We start from the raw sequence: 22,663 nt of genomic DNA, 5'->3' as shown, positions 1-22,663 counted from the left end.
TGGTGGCGCTGCAGGGGATTGAACACGTACTGCTAGGTTTCCCCACGGATTACAGCTGATTGCAGAGGGTCCCAGCAGAGGGGCACTTTGTGATGATTTTATTGTCGAGGGATCCTTCTAACAAGTAAGGATTGCGGAGAACCCCTTTAAGTGGGTTGACCCTCAACAGTCGCAATTATAAATCAAGAGAGTGTAATGTGTTTCCTTCCATGAAAACTAAACTGTCAAACCACTTTCTTTCCACAGAATGGAACTTGTCCTTTCAGCAACAATACGATGTCAGAATACAGTGACCAGAAGCCAAAACTAGAACCTGGCAATTCAAGAGTCAAATCATTGCTCCCTATACCAAGAAGTAACAGAAGAAGCAGCAGTAATACAAGGCAAATAGCCATTTCTAAAGACTCGAAATAGGAATTCTGGACCTTGCACAACAAGCTGGCTAATAGACATGTGTACCTATCATGTATTTAACCCTTGAAGTGTGAAAGCTACCTAAAATATATTGCTTGATTGTAATTTATTGAAGGCTTGCCTAGCTGTAGCAGAATAACTATTTCTTGTATAAAGTTATAGGATTCATGTACATTTTAAAAACTTCCCTGTATTATAGATTGTAAATGGGGCCACAGATACTTTATATGTATATAGTGTGTTGGTGTGAGTTGTTTCAGTGGCATATTCAAGTGTTGGGAAACTTGGCTGTTTTACAAACTCATTACTGTTGTTAAAATTACTTTTTAAGAAATGAACAAAAGGATTGTTTTGTCAAATGTATAAAGTGTTTATGACATAGGTATTACGGTAGACCACATGCAGGACACTATGATTCCTGTTTTGTATTATTCACAGTCCTGGTTCACATGGAATCTACATTTCCATATATAGCTATTTTTAATATTCACTTTCTGTACTCGCAAGCCCAATGCAGCGTGGCAATAACTAGACCCACTGATTTGATTAATGCACCTTTTTACACAAGCCATAGACAAAACGTTGACTGTTTATTTTAATTAGCCTAAAGATTACACTTTGCATCTTGTGTAAAACATATATTGCTGTTTTTGTGTTTTTGCTTGCTCTGTTTACATTGTTGCTTCATTACTCCTGTAGAAAAAGAGTCCTTATTGCAATAAAATATCTCTTGTCTAGTAGTGTTTGTGTTCCAAATTATTATTTATTTATGTAATTATAAATAATTATGGATCAATTTGTACTGAATCATACAGTGCAAATAAATTGTTCCATTCTGTCTCGTTTTCACATGCAGAATAGTTAATTGATCGCAACAGATGAACCATGTAAACAAAAATCCTTCTGTCAAAATGGTGGTGAGGGTATTCAGAAGACTTTTTGAAAGCCGGAATTTACCCAAAGGCCGTTTTTTCTCTTGTAGATGCTTATTGTGGCTGCCTCGGCTGCAGTGAAGACTACCAATCTGTGCAATTTAACAAGTAGGTTATGGAAATCAGCAGGGGCATATTATAATGTGATGGTAAGCGAGAGGCATTACAACTTATTCTGCATAGAATCATCACCCTTGTCCCTGCCCCTTTCGTCCTTGCACAATATAGAAACAATAATTAAGGTGAATCTATCAGCTGAATATGCTGCCCTATATAAGGTCCATAACCCTATTATCCAAAAAGCGCAAACATTTTTGTGCTGTTTGGGTAACACTAGCGATGAAAGAATATAGCGGACTCCTAGTTATGAGTATTGTGTTCATTAGGGGAGCGCCCCCTCTCTGCGGGGACTGACTGACTGCTTTGTATATGTGCATACATAGCAGTCTGTCAGAGGCAGGCATCACCACTTATTATTCCTTTATGAATATGAGTAAATTGCTAATCAAAAACAAATACACAAAGTATCAACTTTTTTAAAATTTTATTAGTATGACGTAATGAGTGCAATGTCCACGTTACATTATGGTTACTACTATAATGATCAATGTCTCAACAGCATACTTAGGCTAAGAAGGAAGCACAGGGTTGCTGTTTCAGGTATGAAATAACTCACTCTATGGCAAGAGTTTGTAACCGGAACTAGGTTATGTGTGAAGCAGTCATCTGGGTGCCCTCTGCCTTTCTCCTACCTGCTTAGTATGATTATTCTCCTGAGATATCAGTAAGCATGGATGTCTATGTTTAAAACATTGCTCTCCCGTGACAAAAAAAAAAAGTTATTTAAACCCTTATGACAAGTGTGTGTGTGTGTGTGTGGGGGGGGGGGGGGTGTAATGTGTGGGAACATTTCTGCATAATGTATGTGTACATGGCAGGGGTAGTGTGAACCCTATAATAGGAGAGGGAATTTTTATGTGTAGTAAGTAAGTGGTATATGGGAGATGTGGGGTGCTCTATAGAGTTTAAGATTTGGGGGAGGGCTGTGTAGTGTGCTTGAGTTGCTGTGTAGTTTACGTAAAGTTCTGGGGGACCGTGTTATGTCTGTGGGGTGCTGTTATGTACGTGGGGTCTGGGGGACTGTGTCATGTCTGTGGAGTGCTGTGCAGTGTATGTATGGTCTCGGGACTGTGTAGTAGTTGTAGGGTAATGTGTAGTTTATGTGAGATCAGGAAAGCTGTATGTGATATCTGGGAAGTTGTGTAGTGTATGTGAGGACTGTCAGACCTTTGATATATATATATATATATATATGAGGTTTTTTTAGCCATTTTCAAATTGACTTTTATAAAAGCATAAAACATTTACGGGACCGCTTCTATGTATATTGGATACATAGAAGCTGTATCGTACTCTGACGGCTCAGCTGAGAGCTGGTTCTGCGTGTCTCTGACAGACGGGATCCAGCTAATAATGCTCCATTCTGACGGAAAGCTCAGACAAAACGTCAGAACGGGACCCTGAAGCAGATGTGAACGAAGCCTAAGTTATGAACATAGCCTTTAAGTCTGGGGTTGCTGTATACTGTGTATAAGGTATGGGGGTGTATTTTTAAATGTATACTATCTGTAGCCCGCGACTTCGTGCGCGCAGACCAATGAAAAACGTACTGATGCCGTTTTTTATAAGTAAACTCCTAGCCTTGGACTATACTCAAAACAAAGGGGAAAAAAACAGACAATAAACAAACTTCAATTAACCTCTTAATGACGGACGGATATAATAATTTCCCCCCCATAGACACTCAGCAGTCAGTTACACGCTCACCCCCCCCCCTGCTGTATAATAAATACTGAAATACTGAGGGCTCTATGGGGATGGGGGGATTATTCCCCCCTTCATAGAGTCCTCTGGATTCACTTAGATGGTTAGACCCCCCATTCAGTATGACCCCCCTTCCCATAGAGCCCTCACTAGTTACTAAAATATTGCAAGGGGAAGTCAAATTGTCTGACTGCTGGGGGCTCTATAGGGGGCTTTGAGCGACTAACTTCTGGGGCTCTATAGGGGGGTCTGAGTGGCGGGCTCTATGGGGGGGGCTATCCCCCCCACAGAGATGTCAGAATCAGACACTCAGACCTCCCTATAGAGCCCCACGCAGTCAGTGAGACAACCTCTTTCCCATCCCTTGGTTGAACTTGATGGACATGTGTCTTTTTTCAACCGTACAAACTATGTAACCTCACCTCCCTTTGCAATATAATCCCCCATACAACCCTCAGTTTTCCCATAAGGGAAATGTATGACATATCCACCTGTTTTTGCTCTCGCTGCCTCCTGGCCACATCCGGATTACATGGTTAGGAGGTACGAAAACAGCGTAGCTTGCTGAGCTACACTGTTTCCATAAGTCCCAAAAAACTCGCTCGCAGACTCCCACCAATCGCTAAAACTAAGCGGCAGAAGCAATCGTGTGTTTGGTGCAACCTTTCTAAATACTTATTAAAAAATGTTTTTACATTTTGAGATCCAACTGCTTTATATCCTGAATACAGAGCAGCTACCTGTATCCGTCAGGTCCGTGGCACTGATGGGTACAGTGTCAGCGGGTTGGGGGGATTGAATTGCGTGTGAGGGGGAAGGAGGCGGCCCAAGTTGTGTCAACAGCCCAGGGCACATGGTACACTTAATTCACCACTTTCTAAAGGTATTAATAACTAGCTCTAAACTAGAAGATGTGTGCCACACACCTGATTTGGATAAAGCTCTTGTCTTTACTCCCTCTTACAGTCCTTTGAACTAAACCCTTTGATAAAGCTCTTGGTAGATGGATGGCGGAAATCCCTGATCATTCCACAGGAGACTGGGAAGATGTACTAGACTCTTTTAGTGCCCCCAATGCTCTGATACAATACACATTTTTACACAGGGTTTATTATAGTCCTGCCAGATTAAACATTTTATCTTTTCTGTGGCAGGCTGAACAGGATACATTTCTGCATGTAGACTGGTTCCTAGACTAACTCCCTTCTGGTCTGTAATTGTCCTGTGTATGAATTACCAATTTGATTTTCTTAGGATTACGTCCTCCCTGGTTTGTTTTTTGTATACCTTGGTTTGTGCACAGAAAGTTATTATGGCATGGAAACCAGAGATCTCACCTCATCAGAGCAATGGTTGAACCCGGTTAATTCTTATATTCCGTTTTATCTAATTATAGACTGTAAATGGGCAGATATTTTTTTTTTACATTTTGGAAACCTGACGACTACACATAGTGATGCTGGGTAGAAGGGCAGATATATCTTCTTGTCAAAATGGGAATTGTGCTATTATTTCAGGGAGGGGCGGTTCATGAATGTGTGATACAAGTGGGGTCATGTACGAGTGAATCAATGAGTCCAGGCAATACTTAGGATGCTATTTGGTCCTGTTAACTACAGTTGGTACGGTTGATTTCCGCTGTGGGTCAGTATAAGCAACAGTTTGAACAGGCTATCTAAACTTACACAGTCGTACCACCATGTGCAGCACGGACAGCATCTAGACGGGCTGGGCGTGATGTGCTGGTATGTTGTCTCACGTCTCTGGAGCCATGCTGACTTCAGTGCATCCCACATTTGCTGGAGGGTGCATGGAGGAGGATCCATAGAGCGAACAAGACGATCGAGGTGGTCCCACAGATGCTAAATTGGGTTCAAGTCTGGCGAATTAGGGGGTCAGTGAAGTACTTGGAAGTCTTGGTTGTGCTCTTCCAACCACTGTCGGACATTTCTAGCCCTGTGAAGTGACTCATTGTCTTCCTGGAAGATTCCATCCCCCCAGGGAAAGACAAACCATATGTATGGGTGGACGTGATCTGCAACGATGGATTCATACACAAATCAGTTCAGAGTGCCTTCCACATGGATGAGTGAGCACTGAGAATGCCATGAAAAAATTCCCCAGACCATAACGCTGCCGCCACCAGCTTGTATTCTTCCATCAATGGTTGCACAGTGTTTGTTCTCTGGCCTGACACGTCAATGTCCATCCATTCGATGAAGCAGAAAACGTAACTCATCGGTCCAATTCCAATACTGCCGTGCAAATTGAAGCCTTTTTTTCCCGATGGACCTTTGTTAGCATAGGAGAAGTGACCATCCGTCTGCTTTGGAGCCACATTCGCAGTGGGGTACGCTGAACTGTTGTTTTAGACACACGTCTGGTAGCCCTCTGGTTGATTTTCACGGTGTGCTGCTCCACTGTAGCGTGTCGTTCGGCCCTTGTGCCCCATTGTAGACGTGGTGCTCCGCAGTTACCACGTTGGTTATTCCCAATGGTGCCGTTTGTCCACTCATGATACACTTTCAACACAGTAGCGCGCTAACAGTTCACAAACTGCACTGTTTGAGAAATGCTGCCACCCTTGGGCCAATAATCATCCCTTTTTGCAACTCTGATAAATCGCCCCTTTTACCCATGGCAACAACGAGTGATATGTGTTCAGACAGCCTATCGCACACCTTATATACCCACCAAGCCAGCCCACAACACATCGCTTCCTTCATGGACTACATGCGGCCGACCTCGAAACTAGGCGGTGGTCATAATGTGACACAACTATATGTATTCACGTGTGTTTTGTGTGTTTGTGCCATCTGCATTAAATAATTACTGCATAGTAATTTAACATACTATTTTCTATGAATAAGGAAGGTATTAGACTGTGCATGTAGCAAATGCTTGTTTATTATTTATGTACCTCTTTTAATGTAATAAGCTTGTATATTAAGGTTACTAATGTTAATATTGTATTTGCAGGTTGAACAATATCACAATATTATCTTTCAAGGTCCAGAAGGAAGCCTTCAGGAATATATAGTGGATCAGTTATCAGTCTGCATCAAGGTATCTTGCTGTGGCCAGTTGTTAAGTATGGCTGCATATGTACAGCTCTAGAATTCTAATAAATATTACCTTTTTATAACAGCACAAAGAAGAGGCTACTGGATTTAGCTGTGATATCGTAAAGGTTGAGTTGGAGTCTGAGTTATCTAAACAGCAACTTGTAGATATATTCATTAATTCAGGTAAGCAGCCTATGAGATACACCGTTCCTTTGCTATAGAATGGACTGCAAACCAAGCGGACTGCACAAGGACTATTCTATTTATTTCACAACAACCCATTGTAAGGGTAGTTATTGTTTTACCTGTCTTATTAAATAATTATATTCACTTTTATTTTTATTAAACTTAAGGGGGTTTTACACAGGACGATTATCGGGCAGACGAGCATTAATATAACGCTCGTTGCCGATAATTGCCATGTGTAAAAAGGGGAATGATCTGCAGATTTACGAGCAAACGCCCGATCATCTGCTGGTTGGATCATTTAAAAAAAGTAAAAGATTATCGTTGTCGGCAGCACATCTCCCTGTGTAAACAGTGAGACGCGCTGCCGACATGATAATAATGGATGGGGACAAGCGATCGGAGTAACGACCACTCGTCCCAATCCATAGCTCTGTGTGAAAGGAGCAAGCGAGCGCCGATCAACTATGTCTTGTTGATCGGCGCCCGCTGCATCGGCCGAAGGTGTAAAAGGGCCTTTAGATGTATAGTAACAGGATGGTACAGGCTGTTCCTGGTGTGCCTAGGCACGCACTAATGTGCAAGACCAGATTTATTTTTATTATGCTACCAGTGAGGAATGGCCTAGGACAATTGCTAGTTTTTTGCACAGGCTTAGTTCTGTTACCGTATCTGTGCCCTAGGTTTGGATCTAATATCTTATCTATGCAGTAAACTCATCTGCTCACTACACTTTGGCCCCATGCACATCCCATTTTTGCCCTATTTTCAGCGTTTGAATCGGGAATTCTCCCGACATACATGCTGAACATGTCCAGAGGGCTCCATTAGTCTGACGGAGGCCAAAAGAATGTCCTTTTGGCCTCCATTGGGACTGGTATATGTCGGTATACCTATTTGCTTTGAAATATGGATAGCCTGTGGCGTAGCTATGAGGGGCGCAGTGGTCGCAATTACGACTGGCCCCCGCACCTTGTCTATTCAGTGTTACTGTAGTAACTGGGGTTTATGTATTAAAATACATAGGCCACTGTCACTACAGTTACGGTAAGGGGGCACGCAGGGGGAGGGTTTCCAGTTGCACGAAAGTCCACCCTGTGACCAGGGTCGGAAGACCCTTGCATACTAATGGTGTAGCTAGCATTCTCAGGATGCAGATACAATTGAATACTATGGCAGAGCAGGGAGCCTGCTCTGCCATTCTCTAGGCAACAGGCTATGTTAGGCCTGCAGCCTATAAGACACTAGGACAGGATCCCTGCACATGCAAGGATCCTGTCTAGGCGCCTCATAGACTGCAGGACTGAGGAGGCCGTGGAGCTCCGTTCTTCTTGGGAACGGGGCTAGGTGAGTATACGTTTTTTTATTTGTTTAGTTGGCTTTGTCGCACTATCTGCAAGGGGGGGTCTGTGTGGCACGATCTACAGGGGGACTGCGTGGCACGATCTACATGGGGCTGCATGTAGTACCATCTACAGGGGGCTGTGTGGCACCATCTACAGGGGGTGTGTTTTTCACTATCTACAAAGGGGAGAGTGTGGCACTATCTATAAAGGTAGGTGTGTGGCACTATCTGCAGGGAGGGAGTGTGGCACTATCAACAAGAGGGGCTGTGTGTGGCACTATCTATGAGGGGGCTGTGTGTGGCACCATCTACAGGGGTTGTGTGGCACTATCTACAAGGGGGAATTGTGGCACTATCTACAGGGGCGGTGTGTCGCATTATCTACAGGGGGGTTGTGTGGCACTATAACGGAGTTTGTGGCACTATCTACAGGGAACGTGTGTGACACTCTATACAAGGGGGTGTGGGGCACTATCTGCAGGGGTGCGTGGCCCCTTCTACAAGTGGTGTGTGGCACTATCTACAGAGGGCTGTGTGTGGCACTATCTACAGGGGGCTGTGTGGGGCACCATCTACAAGGTGCACTGAGTGTGGCACTATATCTACGCTGGTTTTAATGCTACCAGTAGTGGTCAGCACATATCTCCTAGCCCTTTTTTTAATTAGAACTCGTACTATAAAGGGTTCAGCTGGTGGATACATGCAGACCAATACTCTTAATGTAAAAACAGAGGGTAGCAGGAGTATGACGAAAATAACTTGGTTTGAAAATTATGCATTTGGAAACCCCCCTTTAAAAATCCTGCGATAACCCCTGACGGTATACATACTGACCTCGCTCTTGAGTTGGGTTCAGGCCCAGCACAGTCCTGATGCCTTTCAGTGTCACGGCGCCACATCGTTATGTGAGCCGTGCATGATGCCATGATGCTGAATGGCATCAGGACCTGCACTGCGCCCGGAGCCGAAGAGAACCTGGCCCAGGAGCGAGGAGGTTAAATATAAAAATTGCTGTCCGATGGGGCCCTGTATCTAAGCCTACCATTTCGTTTGTTTAGATAGAGGGCCCAGCGGACAGTATCACACATGTCTGCTGGCAATAAAGAGGAGTTGGGGGGAAGCCCAAGAAGGACTTTTGCACGGGGCCCATGTGCCCTTGGGAATAGCATAGTAGTCTACGGTATTCCATACAACATGATTCTGCAAAAACAGTATAAGTTTCTTCAACATGGGTGCCTAGAGGTGATGTGTACCACTGTTTGTCACAGGCTCTTATTTAATGTATACGTCATGGGCTTTCAATAGCGTTTCATGATGTGTATGTTAAATGCATACCCTAATAGTCTATGGGTGATGAATGCCTGTGACGAATGCCTAACAGTGGCATCTATCACCCATAGGCTATAATGATAGCCATTTAATGTATACGTCATGAAAAGGGTCATGAGAGTTCATTAAGAATACGTTTAATGTATCCCATAATAGTCTATGTGTGACAGCTGCCACAGTTAGACATCCATAACAGCCTATGTTTTACGTATACAGCCTATGTTTCTCAACGTGGCCTACAAAACCATTTTGATTGCTACTATAAATTTCAATTGGTCATAAAAAAAATATTTTGTTACCATAGACATGATGATTATTGCCAAAAACACATTATTGTTTGTAAAACATACCTGTGTAAGAACTCTTATATGCTTGAACTTGTAATGACTGCGACTAGTGATTATTTATTTCCAGTTATTATGTAAGTTAGCGCAGGGCTATCCTTTTTTATTTTCATTATCTTTAGATATCTTCTTTTCAGGCTGCCTGATTCCAGTTACTGGTACACCTCCATCTAAGAAGAAAACCATTATTGTTCTGGAAAAGTTAGAGAAGGTCTCAATATTGGAACTGCTTGGAGATTTAATGTCTTCATTAGAAAATCGTGGCTTGGAAAATCCATTTTGTGTTCAGAGAGGTAAATAAAGAATTTCAGATTTACTGATTTAATCTTTTGGTTTCTTTTTGTCACTATAACACCTTATGTGTTTGCGGTTGTAGCAAATGGAGTGTCCGAGGCATACTACTTTCATGAAGATTGCTTTTTGATGGGCACAGTGGGAAGATCTTGTCTACATGGATCAGAACTACTAGTTCAGCAGCATTTCCGCTGGGTTCAGCTGAGGTGGGATGGAGAGCCAATGCACAATTTACTCCAGAAGGTTTTGAAGAGGAAAGTTTTACAGAAGGTATAACCTTAATTGTGATAGACCATATATCACCATTAATGCTTTTGTTGCAGTACATTATTCAGATCAAACTGCAAGTGGTTCTATGCACAATTGTAATGTGTGTGCAGCTGATTACATTGAAAGCTTAAAGGGGTTCTCCAGGATTTTAAAATGGTGCTTACATTACTTTCTCTTTACCTTCTCATCCCTAAATCCTTATTATACCTATTTGGCCTATGCCATGTCTGCAGGGAGTAGAATGCTGGGGACACTTACACTGCCTCTAAAAATTTGTAGCACTTTGAACCCTGCTCTTTATGGTGTGAAGTTCAGGGCGATATAAATGACCACTTATTAAAAATTAAAGTATATAAGTGACCTGGATTTTTTGCATTGAATCCTAATTAAAATTATAATGTTCATGTCTTTTATTGAGCACATTGAGGTAACATCCACAGTGCAGGGAGGAAAAGTAAGTGAACATCTGTGTTAATGAATACTCCAAGAGATAATTGGCAAAAAGTGTTTCAATTAAGGAGATCAGATTAAAAGTAATGGTTTCATAGGTGGCTTACCAATGAAATTAAGGCACACAAAGCCTGGTTATTGCCAAATCTGTTCTTCTCAAATAAGATTGGTTAGTGTAAACCATGCCTCATGGCAAACAACTTTCAGAAGACCTCAGAAGAAGTGTTATAGACAATTGACAGGTGCTTCAATTAAGGAGATGTGATTGGAAGTGTGGGTTTCACAGGTGCTTTACTTATGTAATTAAGGCACAGAAAGCGTGGTTACTGACAAATCCGTTTCTCTCAAGAAAAGATTAGTTGTTTGAACCATGCTTTGAGGCAAACCATTTTCAAAAGACGTGTTATAGAGATGCATGAAGCTGGAAAAGGCTACAAAAACATTGCTGAAGACCAGTGTTTACAACAGTCCATGGTTAAACAAATTGTGTACATATAGAGAAAATTCATAAAACCCATTTACTTTATCAGAACAATTCCTATTGGTTTTGCTTGAACAGATTATGACAATCTGTTGTAATACATATCTAACCTGCATTAAAAGTATACGCTTATCATTGCTATCACTATGATACTCCAATAAGTCTCATTATTGTATTATAATGATATTATTATTGGACTGAATTGAATGCACTGGCTGTCATAGCTTAGGCAGTGCATTAAATTCAGTTTAAAACAAGCTGTTGCAAAGATTGGGGAAAGGATACAATGGAGGAGAAATCAGTGACTATACAATTCTATGACACCTGGGTGACTATGACAAAAATATAGCTCCATAGCTGCTACAAAAATGGCTGCTGTAACTTGGCTACTACCTGGACACACCTAGTAGGACGAGAAGAGGTCAAGAGCGTAACCACCTGACACTGGAACAAAATTACAGCGCACAGTGATTGATCCTAAAGTGTACATAGTAAACCTAAGGTTTTACTTTTGCCCATAGATCGACTTTATTTTTCAGTATACAATTTGTTTATTAGTATTATGGGATAAGCTTTTTTGAAGAAGTGGTCTATGGTGAATATATAGCTTGCTCTAGGTATACATGACAGGTCTACTTTAATACTTCTTGTATTCACATTACAAGCATGAACTGGTTAAATGTAGTTAATTATTTAAAAAAATCACAGTGCCCTTAATAAGAGTTGTGTAATTGGGAGAAATGTCACAATTGATTTGCAGCCTCAGCACATCCAGAATGCAGAAGTATTGATCATCACTTGCTGTGTTTAAAAGACAAATGAGGACTTCTATGCAACATGTTTTAGTTACATTGTGCTAAATAGACTATGGGAAAAACTATTGAATGGCATTGTACAAATGCCAATCTTTTTATATTTAAGAGAACTCACAATTGTGATAATGAGAAGTTTAGATTTTGCTCTACATCCTCTAGTCGCATGTAAACTTAATCTCTGTTCACAGAAATTCTACATCACTTGAAGCCATTAGCTGTGTGTGCTATTGTTATGCCACTTTTATGATGATTTGGTAATGAATTTCCACTGCTGTTATCAGAGTTTTCAGATACAAGTGCTTAGGCTTTGTTTACATCTGCGTCAGGGCTCCATTCAGGGGTTCCGTCTGAATTTTCAGTCAGGGGAACCCATTCACGGAACCCTGACTGAGACAAACGTAACCCATAGGTCACACATAGGCCATGTATTGAGGATTTCCTTAATATTGCACAGATGATTTGATTACTTTCACTAAATCAATTCCCCATTTAAGACTGGCCGTGGTTGACTATCACATAAAAGTTCCAATAGTGAAGTCCAAATTTCTAGCAAGTTTTGTTGAAAACTTGATGTCCATAGTTAAAGAGGCTCTGTCACCACATTATAAATGCCCTGTCTCCTACATAGATGCAGGTCTGATATGGGACATTTGTTACTATTAAAATGCAGTGTCATATTAGTACTTCACTTGGCATGGTGAAGTAATTAGGCATCATATACACGTATACACTCAATTTAAAGCAGTAGCTCATTTTATATACTGTATATGTTAAAATGAAACACCGCACATTTTTTTTTTTTGTCTTTTAGTTCAATGGTAAAATGCCTTCACCCAGTGACCCTTTATGTAGGGGCATTAACTGGATATACACCGTCTGGCACCAGCTGAACTCCTGCTTGTCCCGCTTAGGCACACCAGAGGCGCTTTTTGGCCCACAACCATTTATGTCTTGTCCAATGGTACCTGGAAATCTGCATATAATGGTAAAGTAAGTACACATTCTGTTTTTTTCATACCTGTTTTAAAGAACCTATAAGGTAACACCAAAGCTAGCTTGTAATGTTATCCTTCTAAAATTAAATCCAGCATTTAATATTTTTCTCACCTTATAAGATTGATTTATAGTATATGCACACCATATTTATACTTGTATATACTTTACTTACTTTTAATAATATCATGATGAACGTTATAATTTTAATGGTTTTTAAATATACATACTTCATATATAGATTTTATTTTATTTTTTTCATATCTGAAGTAATGCCTTTAAGTAGAGTGATCTTAGTGGGTTACAGAAGGGGTTTTTATTCTTCCAATAATGTGTAATAATACACTATATGTATTTATAGGTGGATGTCAAAATTGTGGAATGCAGTGATCGTTCCAAAAGTTCAAGAAGCAATTCTATCCATTGCCACATCAAAAAGGCCCTCTGTTCTCAGACATGTTACAGCCACAAAAACTCCAAGTCAAGGTCAACAGGCGATTGTCAAAGCTGCTCTCAGCATTCTGCTAAATAAAGCTATTCTACATGCCTGTCCTGTTCCAAAACATGGTAAGAATGGTCTTTAAAATAGTAATGAACAATATTGAAAAGTAGAGACATGACTTCAGGGTAAAGTAAAACAAATTGTACTGTGCTACTACAACAGTCTTTAACAAGTCAATTGTTTTTCCATGCAGTCTATTTTTAATCCCTTTGGCGACACGTAACATAACTGTACATCACAGCCTTACGGTTTGAGCCCGCTCCACTCTCAGTGAGTGTTGGCTGTATGTTACAGCCAACACCTCACTGCAATGGCCGGGATTAGAGATAACACTGATCCCGGCCGTTTAACCACTTAGATGCTGTGGTCAATAGCAACCGCAGCATCAAAGCCGTTAGAAAGAGGGTGCAGCTCCAACAGTAAGCCCTTCGACATTCCCACCCCCCCCCCCCCCCCGTCTCTGATCTATGGTTTCCGGTTGTTCTTATGGCAGCCCGGGGGTCTAATGAAGGCCGAAAGGTCTGCAATTTCTCTAGAAGGGCTTAAAATGAGCTGTTTAAAGGTACCACACACTGCAAAACAGAAGTATTGCAGTGTATGGTACCAGCGATCATTTATTCAAATGCTCTATGGAGATTAAAAATAAAAAAAAAGAGTTAAGTAAAGGTTTTTTTAATGTACAAAAAAATATTGAAAGTTAAAAAAATTACTTTTCCCATTTTTACCATAAAAGTAATTAAAAAACTTGCATAATTGGTAAGTCCAAACTATTCTAATATAACGGTATGTAACCCGCACAGTAAACGTTATGAAAAAAAAAGTTAGGATTGCTGTTTTGGTCACCAAAAAACAGAGGAAAAAAACGAAAAATGGCTATGGCGCCAAGGGGTTGAAATCTCTTCTGATATTAAAACTAGATTAAATCAATGTCATGTAAACGTAGAAGGTATTTACAAAGTTTATTTCCTTCACATATCAAAAATGCTAGTGGTTTATCATCATTTTGATCTTGAATGTAAATTGTTCCCTTATTCACCAAGTGGCCAACTATGCATCAAGAAATGATGGTGTGTAAGCACAGCAGAAGCATTTACTCCAGCTTGTATACAGCAATATCTGGCTGGTAGGCACTGATTAGTGAAAGATATACAAACCAAGACATCTGTAGTGTCACATAGAGAAAGATGGCTTTCAAGGTGTTGCATGAAGGCCCCCAATCCCTTTTATGAAAGAAATTGGCAGAACACAGCTAAATTTGATTGTCATAAATGTAGTGTAAATATCTACAAGGTATAATAACTACACTATATATCTCAACATTTCCTCGGATGATGTCTGCTTAAGGATAACAGAAAACAAAAACTCCGATATATATAAATAGTAATTGTATAATTTGTAATATTGTTTTATTCATGTGATGAATACCAGCACTTAATCAGCGCTAGTAGCACATAAACTTGTGAATTAGAAAGTGCAAGTAGAAATTAGTATATTACATAAAGGCCTTTTCACTCGGGCCATTTATTGGGCAAATGAGCGTTCATATGAACGAGCAAACGTTTATTCATCGGCTGATCGTATAGTTTATGCTACATTAAATATTATCGTTGTATCCTGTTTGCAACACTTTAAATAAAATGAATTTAAAAATCTATATATTATCGTTGTCGGCAGCACATCTCCCTGTGTAAACTGGGAGATGTGCTGCCGACATGATAGAAATGTATGAGGACGAGCAACCATAGTAACGATTTTACACCAGTAATTATCAGGCGTTAACAGAACGCTTCGTTCCCTATAACGATCAGCCAATAAACGAGCCGTTCATTGGCTGATTGTATCATTTTAAATGCCTAAACTATTATCGTTGTCGGCAGCACATCTCCCTGTGTAACCAGGAAGATGTGCTGCCGACATGATAAAAATTTATAGGGATGAGCGATCAGAGTAACTAGCGCTCGTCCCCATACTAGCTCATTGTGAAAGGAGCAAACGAGCGCCAATCAACAAATTGTCTCGTTGATTGGCGCTCATTTACACGGCCCACGTCGGGCCGTGTAAGGGCTTGTCCACACGTAACGGAATTTCTGCAGCAATTACGCAGAAAGTAGCAGAAATTCCTCTGTGCAAAAACCGCACCATTTCCTGTGATTTTTACTGCAGAAGATGGTGCGGATTTTGCTATGTTTTTATCAATGCTGGGAGATGGTGACATCTCCTCTGAAAAGCGCAGCAATTCAGTCCACTTTCCGCAGCAGGAATTGACATGCTGCGGTACGAAAATTATTCACCACAGGTCAATTTCTGGTCGGAACTTTTACGCAGTGTGTGGATGAGATTTGTTAAATCGCACCCACTTTGCTGCTGCTGTATTGTGCTGCGTATCCTCTGTCTGCAATTCTGGGCATAAAATCCGCAGCAATTCTGCTACGTATGGACAAGCCCTAAGACCACCTTAAGTTAAATAAGCAAAGATATGTAAACAACACACTATAAGATAAGTATAATATAGTATAAGATGTTATCGAAGTCTTCGGTATATCATACATAGAGAGCGACATTTCATTGCTATGTAATATTTCAGATATAGAACAATATATGGCTGATTTTAAAGGAGGAAGTTTTACGTTATCAATGAGCTCAACATATAAGTGTGGATTAAAGAAGAAAGGAGAAAATGGAGCCTGGAGAAAAGTCAGTACAAGTCCTCGTAAAAAATCTAATCTGAATACCTCATGGAACTCCATGGAAGAGAGAAAAAAAGGTGATTTTACTAATATACATTACCTGTAAATTCACCCACAGTTATTTTTACAAGCCATAAGTTAAATTGGGATCTCACTTTTAACAGTTCATTGTTTAAAAAGTGGTTTTCAGCAAGGGCGAAACCCCATTCAAATGTAGCCTCGGTGGCGATCAGCTGATCGTGGAGGGTCTGGCTGCTTCACTACTACCATCTCAAGGAGTATGCCCTAGCTGGCCATACACATAAGAAAGAAGACAGCCGATTTCGGCAGGATCGGCAGACTATACTATGTGTATGGGGACTCCTGACTCTCCCCCGATGACAGATGTCTCGGGAGAAAGGAATCCGGCATGTTAAAATTCATTGTTTCCACAGGAGATTAGCTGCTGTCAGTGAGTTCTGGCAGTGGCTTTTTCGCCACTCCCCATATAAATAAACTTATTATATTTATGTTAGCATCTAGTGAAATGGCTGTCGGTCAACTTTACTAAGTTACTTTAACCCTTTAGGGACCAGCCTACTTTGGGCCTTAATGACCAGGCAATTTTTTCCATTTTTCATAGTTCCATTTCAAAAGCCATAACTTGTTTATGCTTCTATGAGGGCTTGTATTATTCGGGGCTAGTTGTATTTTTTAATGACCCCATTTTGAAATACATATAAGTAGAGGCTACTTTCCTTGTCACATCCTTGGGTGTTGGTGCATGCAACAGGGCTTTCCCCAAAGCCCGAAGCTACTTGACCACTCCTTTAGTTTTGTATGCTTGTTTTTTTTTATGCTATTTCATGTATTTTCTTGCTTATTTGGCTTGTAAGTTTTTTCAAACAGTCTAATTACAATTTTGTGAGGCAATTTTGAATGAAGAAACACAAGGCGATGGCATTATTAGAAAAATAACTTGGTCCGATGAAGCCAACTTCAAACTTTCAGGTGCTGTTAATAGGCTCAGCTGAGTTTATTACTCAACAGAAACCCCCTTGCAACAATTGAAGAACAGTGGAACCAACCTGGGGTTACAGTTTGGGAGGCCCTTTCATGTAAAGGGGTAATTGGACCTATCTTTTACAGTGCAACGGTTACCTCAGACCTGTACCTTCACATGCTCCCAAGAAAGTGTAATACCACAATTGCAGTTGGAGCATGAAAATTAAGACTTCTATTTTCAGCAAGATGGAGCCCCTACTTACTATGCTTTAGCGGTGCGTAATTTTATTGACATAAATTACTCAATAGAAAGATAGGTAGACGAGGCCTGGTTGAATGGCCACCACAATGATCAGACTTTTTCCCAATGGACTTTTTCTTTTGGGGAGTTATCAAAGATAAGCTATACTCAAGAAATCCACGCATGGTTGATAACCTGATTCAGTTCATAAAAGAAGCATGCCTAGAAATTAATGCCAATAAAGAACTTTGTGCCAAAGTGTGCTTGAGTGTATAAACTAGATTACAGCAATGTGTAAATAGTGAGGGCCACCAATTTGAGTATATACGAGATTGTACTCAATTGTTTCGTTATTCTATAAAATACTATTTCAGCTGTATACCTATTATTATATTTACCTATTATTTAAACTGTATACCTACGTATGCACCCCCTGTGTGTGTGTGTGTGTGTGTGTGTGTGTGTGTGTGTGTGTATATATATATATATATATATATATATATATATATATATATATATACTAGTCCTTCTCAATGAATTAGAATATCCTCAAAAAGTTAATCTATTTCAGTAATTCAATACAAAAAGTGAAACTCATATGTTATATAGATTCAATACACACAGAGTGATAGATTTCCAGCATTTTTTTATTTTAACCTCTTGCCGCGTTGCTCCGCAATAGTACGTCCTGCAGAGGAGTTAGTTCCCGCTTCCAGACGTATTTTTTTCTTTTAACCTCTTGCCGCGCTGCTCCGCAATAGTACGTCCTGCAGAGGAGTTAGTTCCCGCTTCCAGACGCATTTTTTTCTTTTAACCTCTTGCCGCGCTGCTCCGCAATAGTACGTCCTGCAGAGGAGTTAGTTCCCGCTTCCAGACGTACTATTGCGGAGTAGTTCCCGGCGCACACTGTCCTAACGGACAGTGTCCAGGAACCGGGAGGTAAGCTGTCCCCGACAACTGACACACCAGCCTTGCCGGTCAGCGGACCATCGCCGCTGATTTCGGCAATTAACCCCATAAATGTGTCGACGGATTGCCGTCGCCGCATTTAAGTGGTTTGAAGCACATCGGCAGCCCCCACAAAGTGATCGTGGGGGCTACCGATGCTTGTCACGGCAATTGGAGGTCAGACAATGACCTCCGGGTTGCCATGTACGGAAGCCTCGGAGGAACAGCCTCCGGCCGGTCCCCCGAGGCTTCCTGTCAGTGTGACTGTCATGTCACAATGACAGTTAGAGTACATTACACTACGTGTGTAGTGTAATGTACTCTAGCAGCAGCGATCAAAGCTGCAAGTCTAAGTGTGCCCTAGTGGACAAAAAGAAAGGAATTGGAACCAGCGCTGGAAAATTAGTGCATCTGATAAAACAGGAAACTTCTTCCAAGTTTTAATTTTCTTAGATATAAAAGCAGTGAAGAAATGATGGTGGAAGAGGGTTTAGTCTATCATCTTAATACCCTCTGTACTTTGGACTAAACCCGCTTCCACCATCATTTCTTCACTGCTTTTATATCTAAGAAAATTAAAACTTGGAAGAAGTTTCCTGTTTTATCAGATGCACTAATTTTCCAGCGCTGGTTCCAATTCTTTTCTTTTTGTCTATGCAAGTACGTGTGCCGACACGAGGATCCGTGCACCGACCATCATACCTGTGACAAGGTGAGCTGGAGGAATTTCCCCCCTTTTTTCTGTTATATGTCCCCTAGTGGGACAAGTGAAAAAAGTAAAAAAAAGATAATAAAAATGTTTTTAAAAAAGTGTAAAAATAAGTTATAAGTTATATAAACAAACACTGCATTTTTTTCCTATAATAAGTCTTTCATTATAGGAAAAAAATGAACACGTAAAAAAAAAGTACACATATCTGGTATTGCCGCGTTCGTAACGACCCCAACTATAAAACTATAATGTTATTTTTCCCACACGATGAACACCCCAAAAAAAATCAGTAAAAAACTACACCAGAATCGCTATTTTTTTGGTCACCACCCCTCCCAAAATAGAGAATAAAAAGTGATCAAAAAGTCGCACGTACCCCAAAATAATACCGATAAAAACTACAACCCGTCCTGCAAAAAACAAGCCCTTACACAGCTTTTTTGACTGAAAAATAAAAAAGTTACGGCTCTCAGAATATGGTGACACAGAAAATAAATTATTTTATAAAAAAGTGATTTTATTGTGCAAAAGCTGCAAAACATAAAAAAAACGATATACATATGGTATCGCCGTAATCGTACCGACCCGCAGAATAAAATATAATGGTCATTTATAGTGCACGGTGAACGCCGCAAAAAAATAAACTAAAAAACATTGTCAGAATTGCTTGTTTTTGGTCACCCGGCTTGCAAAAAAATGTAATAAAAAGTGATCAAAAAAATCGCATGTACCCCAAAATGGTACCAATGAAAAGTACAGATTGTCTCGCAACAAATAAGCCCTCACGCAGCTCAAAACCCAAAACAGAAAAACTACCAAGCAAAATCTGCGCTCCAAAAGCAAAATGGTGTCCCTCCCTTCTGAGCCCTGCAGCGTGCCCAAACAGCCGTTTGTGCCCACATATATGGCATCGCCATACCCGGGAGAACCCGCTTAACGCTTTATGAGGTATTTGTCTTCAGGGGCACAAACTGGGCACGACATATTATGCACTAAAATGGCATATCCGTGGAAAATTGCCATATTCACACCATCCGCTGTGCATTAACCCATTTGAGCACTATGACTTAATAGCACATCATGATGCGGGAGTGATGTATGGAGCGGGCTCACGTGCTGAGCCCGCTCCATACGCTGCGGGTGTCGGCTGTGTATTACAGCTGACACCCGGGACTAACGGACAGGAACAGCGATCGCGCTGTTACAGGAGTCTGTAAAAATAACAATATTGTACCCGCGGATCCAATGATCGCTATTACAAGTCCCCTAAGGGGACTAATAAAATGTGTAGAAGAATTAAAGTTATTAGTAGTAAGAAAGAAAAAAGTTTAAAGTTAAAAAAAAAAAAACCTTTTCCCATTTTTCTTCAAAAGTAATGTAAAAAAATAAACAGAATTGATATCGCTACGTCCGTAAAAGGCCGAACTATTACAATATACCATTATTTAACTCGCACGATGAACACCGTAAAAAACTTAAATAATTTACACCGCCAAAATCGCTGTAGTTTTCGTTTTTACCGCACGGCGAAAGCTGTAAAAACGAAAACCCAAAAAAATGGAATCAGATTTTTTTCCTATATTCCTATATGTTCCTATTTTTTTTTTTTCAGTTTCCCAGTACTTTTTATGGCACTTTAAATGGTATCAATAGAAACTACAATTCCTCCCGCGAGAAATAAGCTCTCACATCACTCTACTGACGGAAAAAGAAAAAAGTTATGGCTCTTGGAAGGCGGGTAGTGAAAAACGAAAATAAGAAAGCAAAAAATTGATCAGTCCAAGGGTTAATTCATTTCTAATGGAAAAAATGTATGACCACATGTAGGGTAATTCCGTACCCGGGAGAAATAGCTTTACAAAAATTGGTTGTTTATTTCTCCTTTATCCCTTGTGAAAATGAGAAAATTCAACATTTTAGTGGAAAAAAATTGTGATATTCATTTTCTCCGCCTAATTCTAATAAATTCTGCAAAAGACCCGTGGAGTCTAAATGTTCACTATACCCTTAGATAAATTCCTTGAGAGGTGTAGTTTCCAAAATGGGGTCACTTTTGGGGAGTTTCCCCTGTTTTGGTCCCTCCAGGGTGTTGCAAAAGCGACATAGAACCGAAAACCAATCCAGCAAAATCCATGCTCCAAAATCCAAATAGCACTCCTTCGCTTCTGAGCCTTGCTGTGGGTCCAATCAGAAGTTTATTACCACATATGGGATATTGCTGTAATCAGGAGACATTGCTTTACAAATGTTGGGGTGTCTTCATTATTCCTCGTAAATATTACGCATTTCTATGTTTTTTCAGAAAAAAAGTAGATTTTCATTTTTACAGACTAATTCCAATATATTTAGCGAAAAACCTGTGTGGTCAAAATGCTAACTATACCCCTAGATAAATTCCTTGATAGGTGTAGTTTCCAAAATGGGGTCACTTTTGGAGGGTTTCCCCTGTTTTGGTCCCTCCAGGGTGTTGCAAAAGCGACATAGAACCGAAAACCAATCCAGCAAAATCCATGCTCCAAAATCCAAATGGCACTCCTTCCCTTCTGAGCCTTGCTGTGGGTCCAATCAGCAGTTTATTACCACATATGGGATATTGCCGTAATCGGGAGACATTGCTTTACATATGTTGGGGTACATTTTCTTTATTATCTCTTGTAAATATTAAAAATTTCTATGTTTTTTCCAGAAAAACGTAGATTTTAATTTTTACGGACTAATTCTGATAAATTTGGCGAAAAACCTGTACGGTCAAAATGCTAACTATACACCTATATAAATTCCTTGAGGGGTGTAGTTTCCAAAATGGGGTAACTTTTGGGGTGTTTCCACTGTTTTGGCACCACAAGACCTCTTCAAACATGACAAGGTGCCTAAAATATATTTTTTTTTAAGAAGGAGGCCCAAAATCCATTGGGTGCTCCTTTGCGTCTGAGGCCAGTGCTTCAGTCCATTATCACACTAGGACCACATGTGGGATATTTCTAAAAACTGCAGAATCTGGGCAATAAATATTGAGTTGCATTTCTCTGGTAAAACCTTCTATGTTACAAAAAAAAATGTATTAGAAATGAATTTCGGCAAAAAAAATAACATTTGTAAATTTCACCTCTACTTTGCTTTAATTCCTGTGAAACGCCTAAAGGGTTAAAACACTTTGTGAATGCTGATTCGAATACCTTGAGGGGTGCAGTTTTCAAAATGGGGTGACTTCTGGGGATTTTCTAATATATAAGGCCCTCAAAGCCACCTCAGAACTGAACTGGTCCCTGAAAAAATAGCCTTTTGAAATTTTCTTTAAAATATGAGAAATTGCTGCTAAGCCTTGTAACGTCCTAGAAAAATAAAAGGACGTTCAAAAAACGATGCAAACATGAAGTAGACATATGGGAAATGTTAACTAGTAACTATTTTGTGTGGTATTACTATCTGTTTTACAAGCAGATACGTTTAAATTTAGAAAAATGCTAATTTTTGCTAATTTTTTCTAAATTGTGGTGTTTTTCAGAAATAAATACCAAAATTATCGACAACGTTTTTTTCACTAACATAAAGTACAACATGTCACGAGAAAACAATCTCAGAATCGCTTGGATAGGTAAAAGCATTCCAACGTTATTACCACATAAAGTAACACATGTCAGATTTGCAAAAATTGGCTGGGTCCTGAAGGCCAAAACAGGCTGGGTCCTGAAGGGGTTAATGTTGATGTAATGGCGGAAGGAGGTGAAGGGAACAAGTGAGCCCTAATCTACCCACCGCCCTGTCCCTGCCTACTTGCAACGACCCGCCCTAGGCGACGGGGTACAACTTGGCGGCGGTCCCTACGCTAACTAAGTGCAAGGGGATA

General features: G+C 40.3%; 2 protein-coding genes across 3 annotated transcripts in view; both read left to right on the top strand.

Annotated features, from left to right (window-relative positions):
- The window catches only part of CTTNBP2 (cortactin binding protein 2), a 160,603-nt gene extending 159,452 nt beyond the window's left edge, over positions 1–1,151 (top strand). For both annotated transcript variants that reach the window (XM_075857131.1, XM_075857130.1), the window contains exon 23: positions 247–1,151. In XM_075857131.1, the coding sequence (XP_075713246.1) occupies positions 247–414 (168 nt within the window). In that variant the 3' untranslated portion in view covers positions 415–1,151. The remainder of the gene's footprint in view (positions 1–246) is intronic.
- A 755-nt stretch (positions 1,152–1,906) lies between these two features.
- LOC142750400 (cortactin-binding protein 2-like) overlaps positions 1,907–22,663 on the top strand; it is a 46,216-nt gene continuing 25,459 nt past the window's right edge. The window contains exons 1-8 of the mRNA XM_075859403.1: positions 1,907–2,006; positions 6,109–6,236; positions 6,319–6,418; positions 9,577–9,732; positions 9,816–10,003; positions 12,561–12,739; positions 13,104–13,309; positions 15,829–16,008. Of these exons, the coding sequence (XP_075715518.1) occupies positions 1,907–2,006; positions 6,109–6,236; positions 6,319–6,418; positions 9,577–9,732; positions 9,816–10,003; positions 12,561–12,739; positions 13,104–13,309; positions 15,829–16,008 (1,237 nt within the window). The remainder of the gene's footprint in view (positions 2,007–6,108; positions 6,237–6,318; positions 6,419–9,576; positions 9,733–9,815; positions 10,004–12,560; positions 12,740–13,103; positions 13,310–15,828; positions 16,009–22,663) is intronic.

Source organism: Rhinoderma darwinii, chromosome 3 (assembly GCF_050947455.1).
Source record: "Rhinoderma darwinii isolate aRhiDar2 chromosome 3, aRhiDar2.hap1, whole genome shotgun sequence".
Taxonomy (NCBI): domain Eukaryota; kingdom Metazoa; phylum Chordata; class Amphibia; order Anura; family Rhinodermatidae; genus Rhinoderma; species Rhinoderma darwinii.
Note: the sequence above shows the minus strand (reverse complement) of the source record. Positions and strands in the feature narration are given on the sequence as shown.